General features: G+C 41.2%; 1 protein-coding gene across 1 annotated transcript; it reads left to right on the top strand.

The window, feature by feature from the left end:
- The first annotated feature begins 434 nt into the window (after positions 1 to 434).
- Positions 435 to 1605, top strand: LOC128098677 (DNA/RNA-binding protein KIN17-like). Its single transcript, XM_052719997.1, is given in 2 exon segments — positions 435 to 691; positions 693 to 1605. Coding segments are annotated over 2 exon segments (1170 nt in total).
- The last annotated feature ends 21182 nt before the right edge of the window (positions 1606 to 22787 follow it).

Genomic DNA, 22787 nt, shown 5'->3' with positions numbered 1-22787 from the left:
TGTCTGGGATGGTCTGCACTTGGCTGGGCTGGGGGAGGAGGTCTCTTGCTCCACCCCTTGGCGTCTCTATAAAAACCCTGGGGCAGAGACAGTCGGCCCGTTGGAAAAGGTTCCAGGCCCTCTCGAGGCTATCCTTTATTTTCTATCTGTTTATCTCCGCAATATAAATCCTTCTATTTCCTCCTGCTCTCACTCAAGAAAACTGGGGAACTGTGGGGTTGCTGGGTAAACGCCCCGCAGATAGGTAACTTGTGAATTTTGTCTGATACTCTGTATTTGCTAAGAGAATAACTATAGTTAAAAAGCAAATAGTGGCTCTCTAGATAAGGCTTTTTCTCTGGTCTTCCCTTCACCTTGAGGACCTTTCTAAAGACTTTGCAAGACGTGGACTGATCGCTTCCTGCTGCTAGAGCGGTGTAGCCCTTTGGGTCGCCATGGGCAAGTCAGATTTTCTGAGCCCCAAGGCCATCGCAAATAGAATTAAGTCCAAAGGACTCCAGAAGCTTCGCTGGTACTGCCAGATGTGCCAGAAACAGTGCCGTGATGAGAATGGCTTTAAGTGTCACTGTGTGTCTGAATCTCATCAAAGGCAACTGTTGCTGGCTTCAGAAAACCCTCAGCAGTTTACGGATTATTTTTCAGAGGAATTCCGAAATGACTTTCTGGAACTTTTGAGGAGATGCTTTGGCACTAAGAGTCCACAACAATATTGTCTACAATGAATACATCAGCCATCGAGAGCACATCCATATGAACGCCACTCAGTGGGAAACGCTGACTGACTTTACCAAGTGGCTGGGCAGAGAGGGCTTGTGTAAAGTGGACGAGACACCAAAAGGCTGGTACATTCAGTACATAGACAGAGACCCGGAAACTATTCGCCGCCAACTGGAGTTAGAAAAGAAGAAGCAGGATCTTGACGATGAGGAAAATACTGCCAAGTTCATTGAGGAGCAGGTGAGAAGAGGTCTGGAGGGGATAGAGCAGGAGACGCCCGTTTTTACAGAATTGAGCCGAGAAAATGATGAAGAAAAAGTCACATTCAATCTGAATAAAGGAGCAGGCAGCTCAGCGGGAGCAACATCGTCCAAGTCAAGCTCTTTGGGACCGAGTGCACTGAAGACCCGGGGAAGTGCAGTCTCAGTGAGACGGAAAGAGTCTTCCCAGAGCTCGGCTCAGCCTGCAAAGAAGAAAAAGAAGTCCGCACTGGACGAAATCATGGAGCTTGAAGAGGAAAAGAGAACTGCGAGAACAGACGCCTGGCTACAGCCTGGAATCGCTGTGAAAATTATAACCAAGAAACTCGGAGAGAAATACCACAAGAAGAAGGGTGTCGTTAAGGAAGTGATTGACAGACACACAGCTCTGGTAAAGATGATTGACTCAGGAGACAGGCTGAAACTGGACCAGACTCATCTAGAGACTGTCATTCCAGCACCGGAGAAAAGAATTCTAGTTTTGAACGGTGGCTACAGAGGGAAGGAAGGCACCCTGGAATCCATCAATGAAAAGGCCTTTTCAGCCACCACAGTCATTGAAACTGGACCTTTGAAAGGACGCGGAGTGGAAGGGATCCAGTGTGAAGACATATCTAAACTTAATTGAGCTTGGAAGTTGGTTAACAATACGTTGAAATCGTGGAGCATCAGGTTGATGTTAGTCAAGGTACTGTGTAACTCTATTGTCTAAGGGGACTTGTTTTGTATAAGAAGTGGATCTATTTAAATACCAATGGGTAGTTGTTTGGATAAATTTATAATAAAATCTAGTGATTTTTAAGTGTCAAAACTGTCATTTTATCTTTGTTCCTTTTTCCTTTCTAATACTCCTATGATGGTTTTTTGCCATCATTAAAGAACACTATAGTAAAGTGTCTCATGTAAGACAATTTGGAAAAAATAGCAAATTCGTTTACCACATTAGTGTCTGTGTGTTTCTAATCAGGCAAGCTTGACCTTCATTCAGCTGACTCATTAGAGTCACGTATCTCTTGCTAGAAAAAGACCAGTGAAAGATGTCACCTTATTGTATTAAGAAGTCCTTTAGAGTCTGTTGAGGTGGTTCAACAGTGAAGAGTACCGACTTTTCTTCCAGAGAACCCACTTCACATTCCCAGCACCCACATGGTGGCTCACAACCATCTGTAACTCCAGTCCCGGATCCTGTGCCCTCTTACGGCCAGGCATGACATGCTGAACAGACGTCCGTGCCTGACAAATACCTATACACATAAAGAAATCCTTCCGTCGCTTTTGTGTCCAACCTTTGGTTCCTCTGGACCATATTGGAGAAAGAACTGCCTTGGAACATTCATTAGGTCTAAGGGTGCCTAACTGGTGGCCCATAGGTTGTGCTTTTATTTTCCATGACAATTGAGTCATGATGTTGTCATTTACAAAGTTCATGCTTGAGAACCAGGCAATTGTGGTGATATTTTAATTGTGCTGAAATGTAATTTTATTTGTATGTTAATAAATAAAGTTTGCTTGGAGATCAGAGGTCACATAACGAGGTCACATATTGAGCTATAAACAGAAGTCAGGTGTGGTAGCATACACCCTTAATCCAATGACATGGCAGGCAGAGTCTCTGTGTGGTCAAGGACACAGCCAAGTGTGGTGACATGAGCCTTTAATCCCAGTACCAACCATAGAGATCTGGAGGTCTGTATAGACAGGCAGTGATGAAGTCATGTGGTTGGGCTTAGAGCCAATGAGAAGGCAGAACAGGAAAGCAATAAAGGCACAGGATAGGCAGGAAGAAGGTCTCTCATGTGGGAAACTATGGTTAATGGTAAGCTAAGGTTAGTCAGGGGCTCTTCACTAATTCTCTGATCTCTTTGGCTATTACCCCTGTATTTGTCTCTGTGTTTCTTACTTACTAAGACTGTTTAGAATTTCATCTACAGGCAATCAGGTTACAATTTATATTTATGTATAATCCACTTCTTATACAAAACAAGTCCCCTAACACAATGGAGTTGCATGGTACCTTGACTAACATCAATTTGATGCTCCACGATTTCAATGTATTGTTAACCAATTTCCAAGCTCAATTAAGTTTAGATATGTCTTCATACTGGATCCCTTCCACTCCGTGTCCTTTCAAAGGTCCCGTTTCAATGACTATGGTGGCTGAAAAGGCCTTTTCATTGATGGATTCCAGGGTGCCTTCCTTCCCTCAGTAGCCACCGTTCAAAACTAGAATTCTTTTCCCTGGTGCTGGAATGACAGTCTCTAGATGAGTCTGGTCCAGTTTCAGCCTGTCTCCAGAGTCAATCATCTTTATCACAGCTGTACACACACACACACACACACACACACACACACACACACACACACACACACACATTTAATAAGATACTGCTTAATTCTATTAACTTAGGGGTTTTTTTTCATTTATGGTTTTAAAGAACTATGTTGTGTGTGTGTGTGTGAGTATTTGTGTGTGTACCACACATGTCAGGACTCTGCACAGGTCAGAAGAGGGCATTGGATCTGGAACTAGAGTTACAGATGATTGTGAGCTGACACGTGGGTACTGAGAACTGAACTTGGACCCTCTCTGCAAAAGCAGAAAATGCTCTTCACTGCTGTACCAACTCTCCAGCCCTTTGCATGTCCAGTCTTTACCCTAAAGAAAACTGACGTAGTTTATAGTCATTTTAAAACAGTCTTTAAAACTTAGAAAAAAAAACAAACTTGTAACTCAGGTATAATCTCAGTTAAGACTTGTTTTTCTCAGTTAAGTTTTCCCATTCATTAAGATAAAATTCACAATTAATTGAATTGGTTTAATAGTAACTGTGTGACTGTTACTAGGGCCAAGCTTGTGAACATAGGCTACACGGGACCAAAAGATAGCTAATAAGTCTCACAAATAGCAGATCATTGTTAGTCGGCTGAGGTCTCAATTGTTCATACTGTATGTAACTAAATATCAAGTTGTAAGTTGTTCCTGGGATCCCCTAAAGAATAAACAGGCTTACCTAGGGAGAAAGCTGCTCTTTGCCAACTGTCCTCACTAAGTTGCTGGTCCTGTTTGAAATCCAAGGTTGGTTATTCATTTAAAATGGAAAATAAATCAACATTTTTTTTCTGGTCTCAAGAGGGATTACATATGACAGTTACTGACAAAGTTACTTTTACAAGTGGTGAATGTTGAAACATCAACTTTTCAAGGTTGGTCACCCGAGTTACATGTAAGAGATTGATTTCACAGAACAGTTCTCTGGAACTCTTCTATAGAACTGTTACTCCGAGTTTGGCACGTAAATGTATCTCTAGTTTGGGCAGGGTTGTCCCTGCAGCACAGGAGTTCAGTGTAGATCTCTGTTATGAGGCAGCTACGAAGAAGTAATGTCCCCTGTTTATTGTCAGTATTCACCTGAAGTCTCATAACTGACCCTCCTGTGTACTAACATTCAACAGTTAGATGGATTTTCACAGTAAACACCAGCTCCTGGGGTTGGTCTCACTGGCAGCTTGACTCACCAGCCACTTCCTGGGTATCACCTTGATTAACACACGTCATCTGAGTATAAACTCCTGAGCCTTCTTTGCAAATGTTTATTTTCTTCAGGTGGGTTTGAGGCCTTTTAGACCACCCTAACATCTGGATTTGTTTTGAGTTGCTGGAGCTGAGGAAAACTGCAAAAAGGGTCAAGGGAGAAAATGGACACGTACAATTCCCCAAACCGTAAAGCCTTAAGGCCGTTTGAGAAAGCTGGAGAGCTGAGGTACACAGTAATCCTTGTAGTGCCCGTCGATGAAACCATTCCCACTGTTGTGCACAAACCAGCAGGGGACGTCTGTTCCAAACACTCTATCTGCCCTGTAGTCCTTCTGCAAGCCTCTGAAAGGAAAATGGCGTCTATGCTTAGGGAAAAGCCAACACAGGAATGAGGCACAGCTGGACATAAATAGGCTCGTTCCCTTTTCTTTGTGCCTTTCTTCTCTCTCTACCCACCCCTTACTCCTTCCCTGCCCCCCAAGTGAAAAGAGGTGTCCATGTCAGTGTCTAGGGGTTGGTGCTAGAAGAACGAAGAGTAACCAGTGTGTCCTCAGACAATTAGCCCTATAGAAGCTGGCCTATAGGGGTCCTTCCACCACGGTAACAGTGGCAAATGAATAGTAAACAAGGAGAAGGCTAAATAAAACTCGGTGTTGTAGGCTAGGCTGTGCTAGCTGATCCACCAGAGGCACCTCCTCTATTTATGGATATGTTTGATTTAAGAGTGATGCCAGCTATTTATGAGCAAATTCAAGTCTTCCCCTTGGAGGAGGAAGAAGATAAAATTTAAAAAACACGAACGGCCCATTGCCATCAGTGAGCCTTAAAAGAATGGAGTGGGGCCCGTTCAGTTTCATTTGCTCATCGGAAATGTCACAGGAGTTTGTGAAAAGGTTCAGTGTTTGCTTTTTGTCATAGAAAAGATGGTCTGTTGTGTTTTGTCATAGAAAAGATGATCTGCCTATGATGTAAGATGGTTGCTAAGTGGTCTCACCATTTCTCCATGCTTATTGATGTCTATTAATAACTCGTTGTTTTCTGTCTGGTAAGCCAATACTATTTGGTGGTGTACTCAGAATCCACCATTTTAGTTCATGTGTCTGTATTGTGGTGGCATATAACATACCTAATTTTGTGATTTAATTATCACTGTAAAGTTACATTTTAATTATGTGGAAGATAATAGCATGTCTGTACTGTTATTTCTAATAAGGAAAACTGTTTTATAAAATATCAAAAAGATTTTAAAAAGTAAATAGTGTCTTCTTTAATTGACAATAAGTTGGATACTTCAGGGCTGTTCATTTTTATATTTTAGCTCTGTTTTTGACAATTTTAATACCTTCTGATAGACTCTTTTTTTTTTTTAATTTTTTTGGTTTTTCGAGACAGGGTTTCTCTGTGTAGCTTTGCGCCTTTCCTGGAACTCACTTGGTAGCCCAGGCTGGCCTCGAACTCACAGAGATCCACCTGGCTCTGCCTCCCGAGTGCTGGGATTAAAGGCGTGCGCCACCACCGCCCGGCTCTGATAGACTCTTATAACAAAAAATTTCCTTTCCCCATGTTTCTGAATGAAGATTTCTTAGAGTATGTCACACCATTTGGACATGATTTTGCATTCTCAGCAACATGACCATTGGGACTTAGATGAGACTTCACGCTTAGCTTGAAGTATGTCTCCTCTCCTTGCCCTTATCATATCTATTTTATATTGAAATATGTGATATGAAATAGTGCAGCCTTAGGATATTGGAATGGGTTATCAAGGGATGTTGTGGATATCTTCAAGAGTTTATATAGCTTTTTGCCCAGATGCCTTAGTTATTCAATTCTCTAGAGGGATTCTCTTATGCTGTAATGTTGAAATGTTATACAGAAAGCCTTTTTTTGGAAATAGGGAAAATTAATAAAAATCGCTCAAATTTTTTTTAGCGTTCAGTAATGCTCATGTTCTCCTTGCCCCGACACATGACACACTTTCTCCACTCTCTGATCATGCCTGCTTCTGGAGTGTGTTAAACAAAAGTGCTGTTCTTATTGCTGAAATTTCTGCTGATACCTGGTGTTAGGCATTGACATACACCAGAGCTAATATTCTAACTAATATTAAAATGCATTTCAGAAGAGTGTTTCAGAGAGGGAAGGAAAGTGAGTTTAAAATGTGTAGATGTTTCTTGTTGAAAAGTAATACAATTGACTGTACAGAAATTAGAAAAATAAAAAATATAAATGAGAAACATCTCACTGCTAGGATGCACCTCTCAATTTTCAAAATTATTTGAAGCGTATGGGCAACCTCCCTGCTAGCACAAATTATGAATGTTTAGTAATGTGTACTTCTTAATCTGGATGTAACTAACCATCTCATTGGTGCCAGTGGGTTGCATAGGACATTCTCCTTTCTACATGCTTGGATTGCCTTTCTATTTCTTTTCATCTTTCTCCATTTATTTCTCAAAGACAATGATTGCCTTTGTGGTTATTCCTTCTCAACCTGTGCCTGCCTGATGCGGCAGGCGGTGCTCTGGGGCAGGACACAGAAGGATTGGCAGGAGGAGACTCATTCCCTTCCGTTTTTATATTCCGTCTTAGCCGTGTTTTCAAGCTTTTTTTTTTTTTCAAGTTTTAGCACTTCTCAAGCATTTCTTTCAAACTTGTGGATGTGTAATATTAATGTTTATCTCTCATTTCTTTTTTTTTTTTTTTTTTTGGTTTTTCGAGACAGGGTTTCTCTGTGTAGCTTTGCGCCTTTCCTGGGACTCATTTGGTAGCCCAGGCTGGCCTCGAACTCACAGAGATCCGCCTGGCTCTGCCTCCCGAGTGCTGGGATTAAAGGCGTGCGCCACCACCGCCCGGCTTATCTCTCATTTCTATCTGTCTTACGGACATGTCCCCAAGACCCCAAGTTCAAGCCACAGTTTTCCGGCCCTCCATGTTAATCCCAGCCTTTCCTCTCAACTTCTCAATCATGGTGTAGCAGTTAAAGTGAAGCCTGGAAGCATTCACAGGCCATTTTCTCTGACCTGCTCACCGTTGATTCACTTTTGTGTCTATTTTCTCACCAGAATCATTTTGATTTGCTCTCTTACTTCTGTTTGTATTGGGACTCATCCCAAATTTGAGTCTTGGTATTTCACATGTGCAGCCAGGCCTTCAGGCTGCCATTCCACTTCACATACAACCCCAGCACTCCCTCAAACACTTTTCCTTTTAAGCCATTGAGTCTTTGTGAGGCACCCCTCCCTGCAAGGTGCAGAATGTCTTTTCCATCAAAAACCTCCCTCCTCTTCTGGTTCTAATTCAAGCAATACAACCTCAGGAAGTCTGCAGAGTCTTCCATCTGGAATTCGAATGGACTAGTGGCACTGTCACAAACACACAGGAATGAACTGAGCTCATCTAAATGACTGTGGCATCCATCACTTCCTGTATTTCAATTACTGGCATAACTGTATTATGTTTTTCTCATGGGAGCTTTAGGAGAATAGGGGTAGTATTATGTTATTTCTTATTCCCAGGCTCCTTCTGTTGCTGGTATAGTGCTTTTCACATAACAGGTCTTTAATTAATATCTTTTTGTAAAAACTGTTATACCACGTGTGTCCTTAGTGCCTGTGTAGGCCGGAAGAGGGCATCAGACCTGCTGTGACTGTAGCTACAGACAGTTGCAAGCCACCATGTGGGTGCTGGGAGACAAGCTCAGATCCTCTGTAGAAGCTGCAAGTACTTTCGACTGCTGAGCCATCTTTTCAGTCTCCTTGGATGTCTTTTGAATGAATACTGTTATTGAACTATTTTTGTTTGTCTTATAGGTCGAACCATCAATTTCTAATAGTCTTTATGCTGAGTTTTGTGAGATGGAGCTCAGACCTTGATTTTCTTTGTGATATTTAGAGATTTTTCTTGCCATCCTGTCCCTCCCCACTTCGCCCAGTCCAATATAATAATGAGAATTTCTGAGTATAAATCTTTAGTTTCTAGATAAACTAAAGTAACTTTCTCCTGACGTAACATCTAGAAAAAAGTAGATATACCTATTTTAGATTTTAAAAAGATCATATTTGAAAGCAAGTGGACCAGGCCGACTGAAATTCCATACAAGGAAAAATTCTTCTGAGGGTAGCAAAAATCACTTGCCTTTTTCTTCCATGAGGCTATTTTCTCAATCTGAGATTGTATGACTATGTATGGCTAATCTAGACAGAGGGTCTCTACTGGGAGAAAGAGAATTCCTTGGAGGTTTTTTATGACAAGCACAGAGATGATGAATTTGAATCTAAATAAGCCAAACCACAGTTGCTTTCCCCATGAGACATTTGCTGGGGTCTGTAAATTGTAAATATATTTTGTAAAAGATTCAGACTTTAAAACAGTCTGGACAAATATGCTACAGAAATAATGGAAAAGATAGACAAGACAAATGGCTTTTTAATTGGTAGATTCAAGTAGAAAATAGCTACCTGTACAAAATAGAGTGGCCATCCCAGAGCTTAAACATAGAAATACAATATCTGAACCTGGCAAATTACTGAATAAGTTTAACTTTATTCTTGATACAACCCAAGACAGAAAAAAAAAATGACTCAAACACATTAAAAATGTTTAAATAACCCACCCAATATGAATCCTATAGACAAAAGGCATAGAAAAAATAAAACAAAGGGTAGGAGATACATAAGACATGGGTAAGTAGATTAACAGGAGTGTACCCGGACTTCCCAATGTGAAAGAAAGGATAGATACAGTATTTGAAAAGGTAGTAGCTGAGAATTTTCCAAAAGCAGTGAATCCAAATGTGAGGGACAGATTAAAGATGCTCAGAACTTCAAGTCAGAAGTCTATGAGGAAAAATACCAATGCAAAGCAGCAATGAAGCTGCTTAAAGCCAATATAAAGGAAGAAAACCATACAAATCCGATAAACAACACCACATTCTCATCAGAAGAGCAATAACATTAATGGCTGACTTCTGACACAGACACTGATGTTCAGAAAGCCATGGTACGGCATCTTCAAAATGCTCACAGGCAGAAGCCACCTTTTCAGAATTCTTTACAATGACAATGAAAGAAAAAGGGTGTGGTTTTTAAAAGAGAAAGAACCCAAAGTTTAAACTCTATCTAAAATGTAATAAGTACAAAAGGGAAAATAATCCATTATGAAAGCACAAAATTATAGGAAGGAATGAAGAAAAGAAAACTCACTACACCAACCATTTTCAGTCTCTTTGGAGACTGAAGAGATCATTCAGCTGCTAAGAGCCCTGGTTGCCCTTCCAAAGGACCCAGGTTCAATTCCCAGCACTCACATTGAAGCTATCTACCCTCTATCAGCCTCTATAGATCTCAGCCATATATCAGATATGTAGTTGGTAAAAATATTTTCCCATTCTGTAACATGCCACTTTCTCTGAATGATGGTGTCCTTTTCCAGACAGAAGTTTCTCAGTTTCATGAGGTCCCATTTATTAATTGTTGTTCTTAGTGCTTGTGCTAATGATGTTCTCTTCAGAAAGTCTTCTACTATGCCAGTGAGTTCAAGGCTATTCCCCACTTTATCTTCTGTCAGGTTCAGTGTGTCTGTACTTATGTTGAGGTCCTTGTTCCATTTGGAATTGAGTTTTGTACAGGGCATATGCATCTGTTTGGATTCTTCTACATGCAGCCATCCAGTTTGACCAGTACCATTTGTTGAAGATGGTGTCTGTTTTTCCAGTGTGTGTATCTGGCTCCTTTAAAAGAAATCAGGTGTCCATAGATGTGTGGATTTATATCTGTGTTTTAAGTTTGATTCCATTGATGTGTGTGTATCTGTTTTTATGCCAATACCATGATGTTTTTATTACTATAGTTCTGTAATACAATTTGAGATCGGGGATAGTGAGATTTCCAGCAGTTCTTTTATTTTTCAGGATTGTTTTAGCTATCCTGTTTTTTTGTTTTGTTTTGGTGTTTTTTTATGTATGTGTTTCCATATGAAGCTGAGAATTTTCCTATCAAGATCTGTGAAGAATTGTGTTAGAGTTTTGATAGGGATTGCATTGAATTTGTAGATGGTTTTTGGTAGGATGGCCATTCTATTTTATTAATCCTATTGATCCTTGAGCACGGGAGATCTTTCTTTCTTTCTTTCTTTCTTTTTTTTTTTAAATTCATCTATTTATTTTACATCATGGCTGCAGCCTCCCCCCATTCTCTCCTCTAAGTCCCTCCACCCATCCCCACCCCCTAGTCCCCTCCTATTCTGTCTTCATCCAGGAAAGGGCAGGTCTCCTATGACTATCAATAAAACATGGAATATCAAGTTGCAGTAAGACTAAGCACCTCTCCATGTATTGAGGCTGGGCAAGGTGACCCAGTATGAGGAGTAGGGTCCAAAAAACCACCAAAGAGTCAGAGACAGCCCCTGATCTTGCTGTTAGGGGTCCCACAAGAGGACCAAGCTATCCAACTATAACATAAATGCACAGTGCCTAGTCCCATTCAGGCTCCCTGGTTGTCAGTTCAATCTCTGAGAGCTCCTATGAACCCAGGTTAGTTTTTTTGTGTGAGCCTTCCTGTGGTGTCCTTGACCCCTCTGGCTCCTACACTCCTTTCTCCTCCTCTTCCTCCTCCTCAGGATTCCTGAACTCTGCCTAATGTTTGGCTGTGGGTCTCTGCATCTGTTTTCATCATTTGCTAGATGAAGCCTTTCTAGTGACAATTGGGCCAGACACCAATCTGGTCACAGGGGATGGCCAGTTCAGGCTACTTTTGCTAGGAGTCTAGGCTGGGGTTCTCCATGATGATCCCTGGCAGGTTCCCCTGCACCAGGCTTCCACCCATCCCTGAAATGCTACCCCCCAGCAATTCCCATCAGCCCTTTCCCCCTCTGTTCCTCCCTAACCTGATCATTTATATTGCCCTCCCCATCTGCCCTCAGTCCACTCATGAAATTTCTTCTATTTCCCCTCCCCAGGGATAACTGGGTGTCCCCCCATGAACCCTTCTTATTACCTAGTCTCTCTGGGTCTGTGGATTGCAGGATAGTTATCCTTTATTTTACCTCTAATATCTGATTATGAGTGAGTACATACCATATTTGTCTTTCTCGGTCTAGGTTACTTCACTCAGGATGATTTTTTTCTAGTTCCATCCATTTGCCTTCAAATTTCCTGGTGTCCTTGTTTTTAACAGCTGAGTAATATTCCATTGTGTAAGTGAACCATATTTTCTTTATCCATTCCTTGGTTGAGAGACATCTAGGTTGTTTCCAGGCTCTGCCTATTACAAGTAAAGCTGCTATGAACGTAGTTGAGCAAGTGTCCTTGTGGTATGATTGAGCATCCTTTGGGTATATGCCCAAGAGTGGTATTGCTGCATCTTGTGTTAGATTGATTTCCAGTTTTCTAAGAAACCACCATACTGACTTCCAAAGTGACTATACAAGTTTGCACTCCCACCAGCAATGGAGGAGTGTTCCCCTTACTCTATATTCTCTCCAACATAAGCTGTCATCAGTGTTTTTGATCTTAGCCATTCTGACAGGCATAGATGGAATCTCAGAGTCATTTTGACTTGCATTTCCCTGATAGCTGAGGATGTTAAACATCTCCTTAAAGGTTTCTTGGCATTTGAAATTCTTCTGTTGAGAATTCTCTTTAGATCTGTACCCCTTTTTTAATTGGATTATTTGATTTGTTGATATCTAGTTTCTTGAGTTCTTTATATATTTTGGGAATCAGCCCCATGTCAGATGTGGGGTTGGTAAAGATCTTTTCACATTCTATAAGCTGCTATTTTTTCCTACTGACAGTGTCCTTTGCCTTACAGAAAAATTTCAATTTCATGAGGTCCCATTTATTAATTGTCAATCTTAGTGCCTGTGCTATTGGTGTTCTGTTCAGAAAGTTGTCTCCTGTGCCAATGAGTTCGAGATTATTTCTCACTTTCTGTTCTATCAGGTTCAGTGTATCTGGATTTATGTTGAGGTCTTTGATCCACTTGAACTTGAGTTTTGTGCAGGGTGGTAAATATGGATCTATTTGCATTCTTCTACGTGCTGACATCCAGTTAGACCAGCACTATTTGTTGAAGATGCTTTCTTTTTTCCATTGTATAATTTTGGCTTCCCTGTCAAAAATCAGGTGTCTATAGGTGTGTGGACTTACAACTGGGTATTCAATTCGATTCCATTGATCCACCTGTCTGATTTTATGCCAATACCATGCAGTTTTTATTACTATAACTCTGTAGTAGAGCTTGAAATCAGGGATGGTAATTGTTGTTGGGTTATTTATTTTCTCTTTGGTCTTTACTCTTTGGGGGACTGCTATCCAGCTCCCAAATAAATACACAGAGCTGTATTCTTACTCATGAATGCCCTACCTTAGCTTGGTTTGTTACTTGCTAGCTTTTCTTAACTTAAATTATCTTTTTCCTCTGGGCTTTTACCTTTCTATATACATTTCTTTACTTCTTACTCCGTGACTTGCTGTGTAGCTGGGTGGCTGGCTTCTGGAGTCCTCCTCTCCTTCTCCTTTTGCTCCCTGATTTCTCGTCCTATATTTCTCCTCCTATTTATTCTCCATTCCCACCTATTACAAAATAGAGTTCAGATAATATATAAAGGAGTTTTTTTCTATTTTATTTATTTATTTTATGTGTATGTGACAAATCTATTCCCTTTTATTGTCATTACAGTTTTTTTCTCTAATGTCAGAACACTTTATCTTATTTAATTCTGCTGTTAGTCATGGTGTGAGCCCTGCAGACTCCCAGTGGAAGGAAGTCTGTTTTGAGGTCTGGGAAGTTTAAGAGCATGGCACTGGTGTCTGCTGAGTTTCTGGTGACAGCTCATTTTGGTACTTCATAGTGTAGCAGAAGTCAACTTATGGTGAGATGGAGTAAGCATGCTAGTTAAAAAAGGAGGGTGTCATACTAATACAGAGCCAAAATGCCATCATAGGGGTTTTCTACACATATGACATCATCTAATCTCAATTTATCTTCCACAGGCTCTGCTTTGCAAGACTATTAATATAAATTTTGGAACTATGTTTCCAGCACATAAACTTCTAAGGGAGTTGCTCAAACCATAGTGCTCTCTTGACATGTCACAGGCTGGATGAAGCTCCAGAGCCTTGTAGAGAGACAAGCAGTCTCATACTTCAGCTCTCTTATCAAGGGTGCATGGTGACCCCAAAGCTACGGAAGGGCATCTGGTTTTGTAGCTAGGGCTCATGAGCTCAAGTTGTGACTGTGTCCTGACTAGCTCTGTGACTTGAGTCCGGTCACCAAGTCTTCCTAAGAATCACTGTCGCTGCTGTCAAGTTTTGTTGTTTTAACTGAAGCGTTAATCGAAGGGTTGCTTTAATTGAAGGGTTGTTGTGTGATTAGATGTGGGAGGAATGAACGGATGAAAAGGAGATACCAGTGCAAGTGATCATTGCCTCAAACTCTTTGATCTTTGCTCTGAAATTCTTCCCTAAAATTCCATGTTGTTGGATGTTAGTTGTCTTTCATTATTTGCTGGCAGTAACAGAAATAATTAACAGATAAGTGGGCTTTCCATTACACTCTTTAATTGGAACTAACTCAAACCTCAATCCCTGTGACACACTCCTACACTACAGACATCAGAAAATTACAGAACATGCTACCAGAAAACCACAGTATCTCCTGTAGTACATAACTCTTGGCCTATGAACTTAAGATTTGGGGCTGTAAATAACAAGTATTTTGGACTTAACGAACAGATAAAAGAAAACAGGATTCTGCCAGTTGGAGTCTATGATGAATCAGACCTTTATTTTTATAACTTTCTTTTTCAAGTTATATTTCTAAAGGAAATAAAACTACCCTCCTTGCTCAGTGACTCAGCTACAGACAGATACGTCATTCACTATAATTAATTGATGGATGTTTTGTTTCACCTATCAATAGCTTGTTTCAAGTGAATTATAGTTTGGGGCAATTATCTAAGAGACATGCTCCCTGCTTAAGCACTGGCGATTTTATCTTTGGATTTAGTTAGATGACTAAAGGTATGTGCTGCTTTGGCTTCCAAGTAATGAATGCTCTTTCTAAACAGAACTTAGATGTTATGTCTTTAGCTTTTTTGAGGTTGTAAGGAATAAAATATGAAACCAACTTTTGATTCTAGGGAAAGTGAGCCTGAAGACATTGTCCCAGTCAGTACCCCCAACATCAAGTCTTTTATGAGAGATCGCTTTGAAAATTGAATCCAAGGAACTACTTTGTCTTTCTTCGAATACCCTCTTAAATATCAAGAGCAATGGAATCTCTCTCAGTTGTGTTTGCTTGTCATTTGGACTTCAAGAAACTTGAAGCAAAATCTGAAGCTCAATGGAGGCACCAAAGTTTACTTTACTACCTGCCTTCTTTGCATTTTTGCCTTTTAAAAAGTCTGTGTAAGATTATTACTTATTCTTTATTGTAAACTATGTAAAATTATTTTGGGAAAGAAGCAGGGTACAAGAGAAATAAAATAGGAGATGTTAATAATACAAGAAAGAGACAGAAATGGGGAAAATCATCGTTACCATTGTCATCATGATTATCGTAGAGAGAAGGTATAGTTACTTATTAATGCAGGGAAAGACCTTGAGTTATTTTTGATTATATTAAAATGATTGAGACCTATAAAACATGTTAAATACAGCAATATAGAGAAACATAAAACTTGACAAATGTTTTTTATTCCTTCAGGTAAAGACTTTAAAGTAGGTGAAATGACAGATCTCATTTCAGACTTCATATTCTCTCCACCTCTTCCCTGTCCCCAGCTACCCTCGTCCTGGGTGACCTTCCTGTCCTGATATGGGATACGTTACTACACACATCTGATAGTTGGCTTTATTCTTCAGCCAAAGTTTTTGATTTTTATCTGTAAGTCAACTTAATTCATGTTAATTACTAAATTCCCTTGTATAAACACACCACCACGATACATTCACTCAGTCCTTTATTTAGGACATTTAGGGCTTTCTGGGTTCTTCTACTGCTGATACTACTGATGTCAGTGCCTCATGTATGTCTCCATGTACCCCTGAACTTCTCTGGGGTTTGTTCTTAGAAGGGGTCTCTCGGGATGACAGGTCTTTTTCGTCTATTCAGTAAGCAATGCGATGTCAGGTGTTCTTCTAGGCAGCTGTAGTCTGTGCAGTGAAGATTCCTCTTTCCATGAAAGTTGCATTCTGGAAGAATCTGCAGTTTGGGAGAGTAGGCAACGAATATGACAGATGTAATTGTGTTTGATAGTAACAAGTGCTTTGGAGGAATAAAACCAGGGCAGATGGTGGGAAGCAGATATGTGAAAAGTCTGGAGACCTGCTGTAAGGTGGCAGAGGGTATCTCACTGTGACTTTAATGTTTGTACTTCATATTAGTAGGCATGGGGGGCATATTTTCATTCATATGATTAAAATAATTCATGTTAATAGACCCTGTAATTTTTGTTCTATCCATTGTTGATTTAAATCCTTTTATTTTTTTAGATCCTAATCAAAACAAAGGTCCCACATTTAACTAGTTATCTCCTCGGCAAAATGATAAAAGTTTGAATCAACATAGGTAATTAAGGTGCTCTACATCCTGATTGACAGTGGCCCAGGCTCCCTCAGGTGTGGGTGGCATGACGTGGTGCTGTGTTTCACTGTTCTTTTCTATTTCAAACAATGACACACCCTTGTCCCTCCAGTGCCCTGTGAAATCATTGGCCTGATTTCCCCCTGCAGTCTACCTCAGTTCATGGTGAATTAATTGGGGCTCTTCTGCAGTGACCGGATTGCTGACACAAAGACAAACTGGGCCTGTAAGGTAGTGCTTCATGGCCAGTGGTCACCCAACAATCCAGACTAAGTTAAATTACCAATGAAATGAGTCATCTCAAATTAACATTGTCAGTAATATATTTCAAAGAGAATGTGCATTTGAACTTTGAAAACCTGATAGAAATTCTGATGTAAAACTATAGATGTGTAGTTCAAAGGTGCTCACAAACTCTAACGTGATATCTGGAATTAACTGATTTTGGGGGGGCGTGTCTAGGATTGCATCCAGCTGGGGCCTCTTTTTAGAGAGAGGAGCAGACAAGATTTGCCATGCTCTCCTCTGCTATGTGGTGGCCTCACTTTGTCATTGATTTCCCCGTGTCTCCCTTCTCTTTCAAGTTCAGTTACACAACCATGGTTTTCTTAATTTAATTTTTGGCTCATTTTCTGAGATTCTCAAGTCTGTTTTTGATTTTGTCACATGGATGTCATAGATAGTCAGGATGACTCAGCACCCCCGATTTTGCTCATTTTTGATTTCTGGTAAATTTGATGTGGCTTCCTTCTAGACGAAGGGATAACAAACTGCCTATCTGAACATGAGTCTACATTTTTGGCAGGGTAGGATCATCACACAGATACTGAAAACAGACTTCATGGCTAAATATGTGCTAATAGTGTTGAGTAGCTATCATTACCTAAAAGATTTTTAACACAACCAAAACATTAGCCTAGTTAAGGAATTTTGTTTCAAAAAGGTGAGCAATTTTCATTAAGTATGTATGTTTGTTTATGTACATGATTGAATCATGTGAAATTATAATTTCTATAGTAAAAAGGAAGATATTAGCATTATCACACACACACAAACACACACACACACACACACACACACACACACACACACACACACACACACATATATATTTCATACATTTAGATGTGTCACCAAACAGATAGGTTTAATTTTTTTCTTAAAAAACAACATTCAAGCCAGGCAGTGGTGGCCCATGCCTTTAATCCCAGCACTTAGGAGGCAGAAGCAGGTGGATCTCTGTGAGTTCAAGGCCAGCCTGGTCTACAGAGCAAGATCCAGGAAAGGCACAAAGCTACACAGAGAAACCCTGTCTTGAAAAACCAAAAAAAAAAAAAAAAAAAAAAAAAAAAAAAAAGAAAGAAAAAGAAAAAAAAACAACATTCAAGCCAGTTTACTGGTCTATTAACACTATTAAGAGGGTCCTGAAGATTGAATCCAGGGCCTTGTGCACACTAGGCAAGTAGTATGTGGTGATATTTTAATTGTGCTGAAATGTGATTTTATTTGTATGTTAATAAATAAAGTTTGCCTGGAGATCAGAGGACATATAGTGAGCCATAAGCAGAAGTCCGGTGGTGGTTGCCCACGCCCTTAATCTGATCACATGGCAGGCAGAGTCTCTGTGTGGTCAAGGACACAGCCAAGCGTGGTGACATGAGCCTTTAATCCCAGTACCAACCATAGAGACCTGGAGGTCTGTATAGACAGGCAGTGATGAAGTCATGTGGCTGGGCTGAGAGCCAATGAGAAAGTAGAATAGAAAGGCAATAAAAACACAGGTTACACAGGAAGAAGCTCTCTCTGGGGAAACGATGGCGATGAGGTGGTAAGATAAGGTAGTCGTGGCTCTTCGCTAGTTCTCTGATCTCTTTGGCTATTACCTCTGTATTTGGCTCTGTGTTTCTTACTTAATAAGACTGTTTAGAAATTGGTCTACAGTAGTACTCTACAATTGAACCATATCTCCAGCCCAACAGAATTTTTTTAGATAAAAATATTTTAATCTTGAGGGGTGGTAGGAAAAACAACACGATAGGCATGTCCTGTTTCATAGACGCTCTGGAATGCCTCATCCTTCATCTTTCAGAGTCTACGTGAAAGCTGTTGTGTTGCCCACTTTTCATCAGAGTGACAAAATACACAAGAAATAACTCAAGGGAGGAAGGAGATATTCTGGCTCACGGTATTAGAGGCTTTGGAAACTTTGACTGGCTCCACCACTTGCCTAAGTTGAGGCGGAACACTATCAGGTGGGGGAAACTGGGACAAAAACAGGGAGGGAGGGAGAAAAAAAGAGTAAGAAATAGGGACAAGATACAGCTTTCAAAGGCATCTCCCTAGTGACTAACTTGTATCAGCTCCTACCTGTAATGATTTTAAAAAAGAGTGGGTACCTTTGGGCCTTGCCAAGGTATGCCACTAAACAAAAGTGCCACATGCAACAGTTAGTGCAAGAGGTTTATTGGGGCAGACAGAGAGAGAGAGAGAGAGAGAGAGAGAGAGAGAGAGAGAGAGATAGAGGCAAATACCATGACAGGCTTCTAATAACTCAGTTAAGAATTAGACCTCAGTCCCTGTTTCTTAAAACTGGGCAGACAGTTTCCAAGGAAGCCACAAACAAAGGACAATCAGTCTTCAACACCACTGACAACAGGGACAAGGGAGATAGGATGTACCATGCCTGGGACACTGAGCCAGCCCCCAAAGTCAGTGTGCATTAGGCTGGCCAGCCTCCATAACAGCTCAAGGTAATAACCAACTAAAGACAAAGCCTGGGACTTGTCCAGGCTTGTCCCAAAAGGGAACAGCTATAGCTTTAACCAGCTCCTGACTAGCCCTAGCCAATTAGAATGTACTAATATGTTGCCACTTGCCTAGGCTAATCATATCTGAAATGACCTAACTGCCCTAGGAACTCCCCTTAGCTGTGTTTAAAAGGAGTCTGCGCGCTTCGAGCTTCTCTCAGGGTTGTTGACATTTTGCCTTTGTGTAGGAAGGATGGCTCCAGCATGGTGGTAATAAATGATCTTGTTGATTGCATATGTGGATGGTGGTCTTTTATGGTTAAATGCAAAATGGTCAGATAAAGTTTACTATGCCTTATTGGGTGTATGCTGGATAAACTGAGTTAAGATATCTTCACTGCTGGGTGGTGGCGGCGGCGGCGGCGGCGGCGGCCGCATACCTTTAATCCCAGCAAAAGGGAGGCTGAGTTTGAGCTCAGCCTGGTCTACAGAGTTCCAGGACAGTCATAGTTACACAGAGCAGAGAGAGACAGGGAGAGGGAGAGGGAGAGGGAGAGAGAGAGAGAGAGAGAGAGAGAGAGAGAGAGAGAGAGAGAGAGAGAGAGAGAGAGAAAAGAAGAGAAATCTTCACCATTGCTTCAGGAGGGCAGTGCTGCAAATTTACCTGAAAAATAACTAAAGTCAGTTAACACTTTTCTTGGTGGGAGAGTCTAATGACATGAAGAATCTACCATCACAAAAGTCTGATTTCCACATTTGTCCCATTGTTCACCAATACCATAGCCCAAGAAAATGTTTTCGTGTCCCAAAAGTCAATGTCAGTTTTCATTATATCAGGAAAGACCTCCAGTGAATTACCGACAGCACTTTCTCGGACAACTGTTTTTCCCCGTCTTTGTCCTTTGTGTTTTTAAGAGAGCTCAGTGCCCTGAGGAAGACTGGAGATAATGGTCCACCGTCACTGTGGACCAGACACTGACTCTGAACTTAACCAAAAAGTCAGTCAGTACTTATCTGTACCTTTTGCGGAAATGCCAAGCATAGCAAAGACACAAACACATTTCCAACTGAGTGTTTGTCCTTATGTTTCTTTGTTCAAAGCTTTGCGGAAGAATTTCAACATCAGATAAGACAAAACGGCCTTTAGGGGAGAGAGACAACAAATGGCCGCACTCGCTGCTGCAGGGACCACAGTATCTGAGAGGAAAACAGACACCTGAGAAGCATCTAATCTCCCCAGGCACGCTCCCTCCATCTCATTGCCTCCCTGAAGCTAGCTAGCTCTTGAAGCGCCTCACAGCAGGCAGCCTTTAAAAGATAGCACAGGGGGTGTGTCCTGGCTGAGTAAAGACTTAATTTGTTGCCACCAGAGACAATTGACGAATTGTTTGCATTCTAAATTTGCCACGGCTGGCAGTAAATACAAACAATGTGTTGGGAAGGATGCCGGTGCAAAACGGGCTGGCTAGGCTTCTCTGAAGGTTAAGGCCAGTGGATGCACAGAGCAGAGACTTTGAGTATTTTAAGAACTTCCGAACCCTTTCAAAAGTCTGTCTCGCTCCACCAGACTGCAGCTGACCTCACGAAGTAATTGCTGTTGAAAGCGGTATATCGTTAAAACCGAAAAAGGTTGAACACCCGTAATGACGCTTGCATGTAGTGAGTCAGTTGAATGGTCTGTTAGCAACAAAACATTTGGATATGGAAAAGGGAATCAGTGTAAGAAAGGTGGTGACTTAAATGGCCAAATATGCATTGTCACTAAGGACTGTTTAAGGAGTTGTGGGTGGGCTTGGCATTTGAGGCAACATAAGCATAGAGATCTGAAAATCACTGCCGGAGAAAGCATTTCATCTAGGAACACAGCTAGGAAAAGACCTGTGTGAACCAGATTCACGGGGGAAAAAAAGGCGTGAGAGTTCATGGAGGGCAGGAACAAGTGTTCTACACTATCCATATAACAGCTGAGTAGGTGCTTGTTAAAAACAGAGTCCTATGGCCTTCCCCCTCGAGATTCTGATTCAGGGTGCTAAAATAATTGATTGGGAGGCCATTGGGCTGAGGCAGCTCCAAGCACTGTGTGTAAGCAAACTGAAATCCAGCACAAATGGAAATTCAGTTCTAATGGGGCTAATTTAGTCACCTAGTATCTGGAAGAGAAGCTGGCGACTGCCAGGAAGCCTTCAGAAACCCTACCATGTGCTGTCCTTGTGACTCTGGGCTAATTTCTTTCTGATGAGCCATTGCATTATTGCAGTAGCTGCACCATGCACATCTTCACGGGCTGAGCAGCTCCTGACACAATACAAGCCACACTTGAGCATTTAGTAAACACTTGATTCTATAGAGAAGGAGTTGAAGCATATCTGCTGCCAGATAAAACAGGAGTTTAACACAAGATTTAAAAGACGGGGGAAGGTTTTACGTGTGCTTATTTACATATAGCTTGATCTCGACAGAGTGTAGGCCTAGATCTATAATGGATCTAAATTATACCCCCACCCAAATGTGGAAATCCTAAGTTGCTCAGCAATGTATAATGCTGCTGTATTCACTATAGCTGGGAGTTGTAAATGACCTAAATAAATATCCTTCGACAGATGAACAGAGAATAAAAATGTGCTACTTATAAACAATGGAATACTATTCAGCTGTAAAGAAAAACGAAATTTTCTGGTAAATGTGTAGAACTAGAAAATACATTATATTGAGTGAGGCAATTGAGACTCAAAAAGACAAGCACCTCATGCTCTCTCTCATCTGGTCTCTGGGTCCAAATCTTTAGATGTGAGACTATAACCCAGAGTGTGAATTGGGAAATGGGAAAAACGGGAGGAGGGATTTAATTTAGGGGAGAAGAGGAGGGGAAAGGGCAAATAACACTGAGGAATGTTTGAAAAGCCTTGAGGAACAATATTATTTCATATTTCTCTAAAATTACATATCTCTATATAAGTGTGTATATAGTGTGTATATCTTAAGTGAAGTTATGTCACTTGGGCTGACAGTGTTCCCGACAAGAGTCATAGGCTAACAAGAAACCCGGTATCAGGCCTGAGAAACCTCCTTTTATATTGTTGGTCAGGGTAGCCCAAGAGACTCCCTGAACAATACAAGCTATTGCTATTGCAGTATCATTTGCCTCTCAGAGGTAAGTCTCTATTTGCTGAAGACATCACACACTTCGGATGCAGGACTTGGAGGATCCGAGCTGGATCTGACCTGAAAGCCTCCTCCCTGAGGACTGGCTTTTATAGCACCAGGAGGTGCTGTGTAAGCTGCCAAAGGAGGACAGCACTCAACAGTCCTAACCAGCTGTGACTCCTAGGAACCACAACCATGACAAGCACGGCAAGATAGCTCTAAAGGTGTCACAGCGGAACTCCTATCTTTGGTGGCAACCAACAGCCAACTAATTGGTCTTAAGACCCACCCAACAGGAGGGAAATCTTGCCTGGTACTGAAAACCTAGCCAGATTCCTCAGGGCTAGTGAGGTCACGAGCATTAGAAAATAACCTACTATTGCCACGTTACTAGACCAATGTAATTTCTAACTGCTTTCAAAACTTACACCCACAGATAAGTGTAGCTCCTATCCCTTATCAGAGAAGCCTCTTTTTGCAGCATATGGAGACTGTTAAAGCAAACCACAACTGGTCAAAATGCAGAGATCAACTGATTGTGGGTGCCTAGCCCACAATTCCTACACCTAAATAGGGAACATTCTAGAAGTGTTGGGGGGGGGGGCAGAAATAGTGTAAGAGCCAGAGGACCAGGAAATGTGCTGTGAGGTTGCATCTCCTAGAAATGACGGGGAAGCTACACCCATGATACCTCAACAACATAGCTGCCTAAACAAGACCTAAACAATGATAGTACCATAGACATTCAAATGGGGAAGGGAGAACTCTCAGGGCTCCCCATCGATGGCTTTTACCC

This window comes from Peromyscus californicus, unplaced genomic scaffold (assembly GCF_007827085.1).
Source record: "Peromyscus californicus insignis strain IS unplaced genomic scaffold, ASM782708v3 Scaffold_6__1_contigs__length_162567912, whole genome shotgun sequence".
NCBI classification, from domain to species: domain Eukaryota; kingdom Metazoa; phylum Chordata; class Mammalia; order Rodentia; family Cricetidae; genus Peromyscus; species Peromyscus californicus.
Note: the sequence above shows the minus strand (reverse complement) of the source record. Positions and strands in the feature narration are given on the sequence as shown.